The 6767-nt window shown below is 45.2% G+C and overlaps 1 protein-coding gene across 1 annotated transcript; it reads left to right on the top strand.

Moving 5' to 3' along the window:
* Positions 1-1136: 1136 nt before the first annotated feature.
* LOC138515278 (general transcription factor II-I repeat domain-containing protein 2A-like) lies at positions 1137-2924 on the top strand. The gene has a single exon (XM_069630202.1). The coding sequence runs from the start codon at positions 1137-1139 to the stop codon at positions 2922-2924; it is 1788 nt and encodes a 595-aa protein (XP_069486303.1).
* Positions 2925-6767: the final 3843 nt, after the last annotated feature.

Genomic DNA, 6767 nt, shown 5'->3' with positions numbered 1-6767 from the left:
ACTGCACAAAGGTGGACATTGTACCACCCAGTGCCAGAGAGCAAGCCCTCAGAAACAGACACATGCAGCGCCTCAGGGAGATGACAGGTGTACAGAAGCCTACTAGCAGCCTGTGTTGGCCTGGGTATCTTCTGGAACTTGTTTTTGTTTCATTTCACTGTGCAGTGTTTCCCTTTTGATTAAATGCCCTTGGACGTCTGCTTCCACTCATAGTAATTTGACAATATGGATCTATACACAAAGATATTAATGATACATATGGTGATCCATTCTTGTAGGAAATGTGTTCAATGTTTGTGGGGTACGTGGACCCGAGTTATTTTATTTCTGGGCCATGGCGGTGGACTGTTACTGCCTATGGTGCCCCCTGGACCAGTCACCTATGGTAGCAGACATATAGGCTGAAATGGATCTAGTTGCAGCTCACCAATTGTGCCCCCTGCTCCTCATGAGCCGCCATAGTTGGCCAATCTAGTGGTGTCATCAGGAATCAAATTTAGGAGGGGCAAAGAAGGGGCCAAAGGCAAAAGTAGGGGTCATGGGCTTTGGTCATGGTCATATATACTTTGGGGAAAAAAGCATTGTGAAAGAAATTGCGCCTTCCCACTTATACAATGACATTATGTGTACTGGTTAATAGCCTTGCCTTTAATTTGCAGTACTACAAAGCTGGAAGACTCTAGCAACTAGCACGCCGTAACAAATAAAACATGTTGTTCTCTGAGTTTATCTGCGTTAGAACAAAGCTGACAGAGTAATTACTATTTTTTCAGTGGCATTTTAGTGTTTTATCTCCCTCTGGCTGCCTGCCACATGAGAATAAGAGTATTCCTTTGCATTAATTCATATTTAAGTATCATCACAAGGGTGCCACAGCCTGTGTCCGCACCCACCCCCACTGACTTGTATATCACATGCCAAACACTGCTTCTCTACAGGCATTGTTATAGATTTGTGGGACAATAGTATGAGTGAGGCTTTTTTAATCATGCCATACAGTGTGGCCCAATGTTCTGCCTATACTAAAACCACAACATTATTACTTAGTAATACAAGAACGTTTGAATTGATTTTATTGTAATGGGCCTGTGACAACGTAGCTTTCATATGACTAAAACCTACCCAACTCTCAATAGATGGCGAATCAGAAGAAAAGAAAGATTGATGCTGAATGCCGTGTTTTCAAGGATAGTTGGGCCAAGGATTTCTTTGTGTGTGAACAAAAGGGGAACATCTTGTGTCTCATTTGCCAGGAAAAAGTAGCTGTCTACAAGGAATACAATGTCAAGCGGCATTATACTACAAAACATGCCACTGAATTTGACAACCTGATTGGCCAGATTAGGATTGATCGGGCGAACTCGCTGAAGCAGGCCCTGATCGGGCAACAGTCGTTCTTCAAAGCTGGCAGACAGAACTCTGAGGTAGCAACCAAGATAAGTTACTTGATATCCGAGGCCATAGCGAGGAGAGGGAAACCATTGTCTGATGGAGAATTTGTCAAAGATTGCTTGGGAATATTGACATCTGTGGCATTCCCTGACAAACAAGCAATGGTGGAGAAAATCAGTCTCTCACATCAGACAATTGCTAGACGAGTAGATGACCTATCATCAAACATTGCAGACTCACTGACGAAAAGATTGGGTGCCTGTCAGTTTTACAGCTTGGTGGTGGATGAAAGCACAGATGTGAGTGATACCGCCCAACTGGCAATCTTTGTACAAGGAGTGACCAAAGAATTCCAAATTGTTGAGGAGCTACTTGACCTATGTTCAATGAAAGGCAAAACAACAGGACAAGACATTTTCAATGAAGTGAAACGTGTCTTGTTGAAATTCAATCTGCCAGAGGACAAACTCTGTGGTCTGACAACTGATGGTGCCCCTGCTATGATCGGCAAACACAATGGATTTGTCAGTTTAATGGCAAAGTCAGTTCCCCAGAATGTCATCACGCATCACTGCATCATTCACCAGGAACAACTGTGCGCAAAGGCCTTGGAGATGAAGCATGTGATGGAAAAGGTTGTTTCTACAGTGAATTTCATAAGGGCAAAAGGGCTCAACCATAGACAGTTCCAAGCATTTCTTGCGGAGATGGGAGCAGACCATGATGATGTGATCTACTTTTGCCAAGTTCGTTGGCTTAGCAGGGCAGCCACACTATCCAGATTCTGGTCACTGCTTAATGAAATTAAAACATTCATGACGAACAAAGGGAAAGATGTCACCTTCTTGGAAGATGCGAGCTGGTTGAATGACTTGGCATTCCTTGTTGACATAACAAAATATCTTTCAGACCTGAATATAAAACTGCAAGGGAAGGAACAGTTTGTGAACAAGCTGTATGAGCACATCCAATCCTTTGTTCATAAGCTGGAATTGTTTCAGAAACAGCTGAATGAAAAAAATGCTACTCATTTCACAGTACTGATGACCAGATCTGCTCACAGCATCAACCATGACAAGTATTCGGCACTGGTTGGGAATCTTTTGAATGAATTTAAAAAACGATTTTCAGATTTCAGGGAGCACAGTGATGAGCTGAAGATTTTTGCAGATCCGTTTGGTACTAATGTCACCAATGCTCCTGACATGTTTCAAATGGAATTAATTGACATGCAAAGTAATGGTGACCTGAAGAGAGCCTTTTCTGAACATACCCTACATACATTTTATAGTAAATACATTACATGGGACTCTTTCCCAAATCTGTCTAATCATGCACTTCGGTTCATTGCACTTTTTGGCAGCACGTATTGCTGTGAACAGCTTTTCTCAAGATTGAAGAGCATAAAAACAAAATCAAGATCACTTTTGACAGATGGACACCTATCTGGAATACTCCGCATTGCCACATCAAGTGTGCCAGCGGATATTGAGCATTTGTGCAAGCAAAAACAATGCCAAGTGTCACACTGAAAATATGTTCAGTGTTAGAATTATTCTTAACTGTGCTGAATGCTTTACAAGTTGCAACTTTACAAGTGACTAATCATGCAATAAAAAAAGTCCTTCATACTTTTAGATTGGGCTCGCATCGCGTTTCTTCAATTGGGTTCAACTTTGGATGATCAATTTTCAACAGTTTATCTTTTGAATGGGATTATGCTTCTTTCATTACCACAGAAGTAATGAACGTTTATTACAGAGATAAGCTGCCATATGTATTGGGCACACTGCACATGCTCAGGCAGCATCAATCATGCTTTGTACAGGACAATGCTGTCCTAAATTGGGAACAACTAGCATAGACATGTTGCTACAGAGGCATATTTTGGCCACAACCAGCATGCCAATGTGTTACATCAGTGACAGTGCTGTCTTACACTGAGGACACATTGATCATTAAAATGTGGTGTTCTACAATGTTCTTGTCTGCTGTTGGTGACATGGAATGTACATGTTCCCCATTAGAACTGATTGTAAACTTATGGCTTTTTGGCCACTTTTCCTGCTGTAAAATGCACCATTTCATCCCCATATTTGGAAAAAAATCTTGGGGGGGAAACCCCCCCCAAACCCTCCCTAGATCGTTATATCTCCCTCGCTACGCTCGGTCGCCCCCACCGTTTCAGTAGAATATCACAAACTGGTGGAAGAAATCACAACAAACTAACCTTTGATCACTGTCCCTGACACATCTTTGGGACTGCATGGCTATCACTGCCTGTGATGCAATTGTGTCAAAGGTCACACACCATCGATTTTGAATATACTGCTTTGGGTGAGGGTGTTGACTTTTGGCTCGCCGGCCCTCGGGGTGACAAAATGTTCATGCTTCGGCCCCACATTCAAAAAGGTTGGACAAGCCTGCTCTAGAAGCTCCAGTCCCAAAAGACCCCGGATGCCGAAGGAATTAGTCGGTATGTATGAACCGAGATTGGATGTTTTGGATTGGTTAAAGCTGTTTGAGTACAATCATGGGCTCCAGGACCTCACCGGGAATGATCTACTTCCCTGGTTGTTCTCTAGGCTCCCCCCTGTTGCGACTGATGTGGTAATGGAGTTGGGGGAGGCGGATAAGAAGGATTACGAAAGTGTGAAACTAGCTTTGATAGCTAGATTCGGGAAGACCCCTTCCCAGTATCTAAAGAGGTTAAGAACCCTCAAAAAGCATGATGGTACCCCTTGGGCTACCTGGGTGAGTGAAGGGTTGAAAAACTTAGAGGGGTGGATTAAGGGTTACAAAGTGAACACTTATGAGGGAATGAAGAATCTTTTTATGTTGGAGTCTATTTATGATGCCTGTTCTCCGGAGCTCAGACAGCACTTGGCTGATTTGAAGGAGTTGGATTCCAGGAAGCTAGCTAAGGCTGCTGACTTGTGGATTGCCAACAGGGCTACTCATAAGGATTCTGGGGCAACTCAGAAAAAGGAAGAGGGAAAACAGCCTAAAAAAAACTCAAAAGAGAATTCCAATAACTCAAATTCCAAAGAGGGCCCCAAACAAAACCAGAAGGGTAAGCCACAAGGAAAACCGCAGCAGAATAGTGTGTCTTCTGGTGCCAAATCGGAAGGGGGCCAGAACATGCCACCATTCCAGAAAGCATTCTGTAAATGCTTTGTTTGTGGCTCGACTGACCACGTGAAAGGAGATCCCAGATGTAAGGGTAAACCTTCAGGGGTCCAGCTTGTCTCCTTAGCCTTCGCTCCAGAGGAGGAAGTCCAAATGGCAAGTGGAAACTTTCTACTGCAAGCTGATGAACCCATTGGAGTCTCAGCCAGCATTTCTTTAGTGTCTCTGGGGTTGTGGGAACAACAGAATTTAGACGTCTATAATTCTATCCCCGATAATACTAAAGAGTATTATAAGGACAGTGTCCAGGTGAATGGTCAGGAGACTCCTGCCATTAGGGACACTGGGGCCAGCATAACTGTGGTGGATAAATCGTTTTTTCGGGCTGAGGATTTTGCTAAGGCACCCAAACGCCTCACCAAGTTAGCTGGAGGGCCTGTGCAGATGCTTCCCCAATTACAAGTTCTCATCCAGTGTAACAACATGACTGTGAAGATCCCTGTCAGCATACAGAGTGAGGTACCACGACGCGTTCTGTTGGGTAACGATTTGAAAACTCTCGGAGTTCTATCGCATACCCCCAGAACTCCTAGTAAAGGGTTACAGGAGCTAACCAGAACTGCAAGAAAGATTACCATGCGCGGTACTCTCCAGGAGATGATGAAGAAAGAAATCACTCTTGCTCCACTGGAATTGTCAGCCGCTGTCTCGAAGAAATCAGAAGCGAAAGGGAAACCTAAGACTTCTACCCCGAAACCAGCCGCCAGCATTCCAGTGCAGCCAACAAGGACTTCCCCGTGGTTGTCCAAAGTTACACCCGTAACTCCACCTCCAGCTGAGGCTGAGAGGGAGGTACAACCCTGTGTGGTAGAATTAGACTCTGACGAAGAGCTATTGGAAGGCCAAGAACTCATTGGAGATCTGGATCCTGTCGACCATCCTGAGCTGCAGTCTTTACTGGCAGAAGGTGGACCCAGCAGGGCAGACTTCAGTAAGGGACAGAGATAATGTCCAACTCTGGAAGGTCTTCGCCACCAGGCAGAAGCTCAGGCTGAAGGGCAAGAGCCTGGGAAATACAGGTTGCACTGGGAAGATGCCCTCTTCTACAGTGAACCGACCGAGTCTGCACCTGGAGACTACAAACGACTTGTAGTACCCCAGGAGAACAGAAAAGTTTTTGCAGTTAGCCCACGAGATTCCTTTGGCTGGTCACTTGAGTTTCAAGAAGACTAAGGAAAGGCTCTCCCTCTACTTTTATTGGCCAAAGATGGGGGCCGAAGTAGAAAAACACTGCAGGAGCTGCCACACCTGCCAGACCTCTGGTAAGGTTGGCTCCAAGAATGTGGCACCTTTAGTGCCTCTCCCAGTCGTGGGAGTCACATTTGAGAGAGTAGGGATTGACATTGTTGGTCCCCTTGATCTTCCAACCTCCTCAGGCAACAGGTTTATACTTGTTGTAGTCGACCATGCTACTAGGTATCCTGAGGCCATTCCTATGAGGACTGTTACAGCTCCGGCTGTGGCTAAGGCCCTCCTTTGTATTTTTACTAGGGTCGGGTTTCCTAAGGAAGTAATCTCTGACAGGGGGTCAAATTTTATGTCCCACTACATGAAAGCCATGTGGAAAACCTGTGGAGTTACTTACAAGTTCTCAACAGCTTACCACCCACAAACAAATGGGTTGGTAGAGCGGTTCAACCGAACCATGAAGAGCATGATCGGTGCTTTAGAGGAACCCCTTAAACGTAAGTGGGACCTTCTACTGCCATGCCTTCTATTTGCTTATAGAGAAGTCCCTCAGGAGGGAGTAGGTTATTCTCCCTTTGAGCTTCTCTATGATCATCCCGTCAGAGGTCCATTGGCCCTGATTAAGGAGGGGTTGGAGAGTGCTACTTCCCCCAAGCCAGTCAGAGTGACTGATTACGTGATAGGTCTCCGGAGGAGAATGTCACACGTGATGACAGAAGCAAGCGATAACTTGAAAGCTGGACAAGCATTGGTCAAGCACTGGCACGATCAAAAGGCTAACATGGTTGAGTTCGCTCAAGACCAGCTCGTTCTCGTTATGATCCCAACAAGGCAGAGGGCCTTGCAAGACAAATGGATGGGACCCTTCAGAGTTGTGGGTAAACTCGGAGTGGTCAACTATCTGGTGGACGTGGGCAATCCCAAGGAGGCTCCGACAGTCTTCCACACCAACCGACTCAAAGCGTATGTCTCAAGACCTGATGTAGGAGCGTTGCTTC

Source organism: Ambystoma mexicanum, chromosome 6q (genome assembly GCF_040938575.1).
Source record: "Ambystoma mexicanum isolate Mex_15411 chromosome 6q, UKY_AmexF1_1, whole genome shotgun sequence".
NCBI lineage: Eukaryota > Metazoa > Chordata > Amphibia > Caudata > Ambystomatidae > Ambystoma > Ambystoma mexicanum.
The sequence above is the reverse complement of the archived record's forward strand: the minus strand, read 5'-3'. Positions and strand labels throughout refer to the sequence as shown.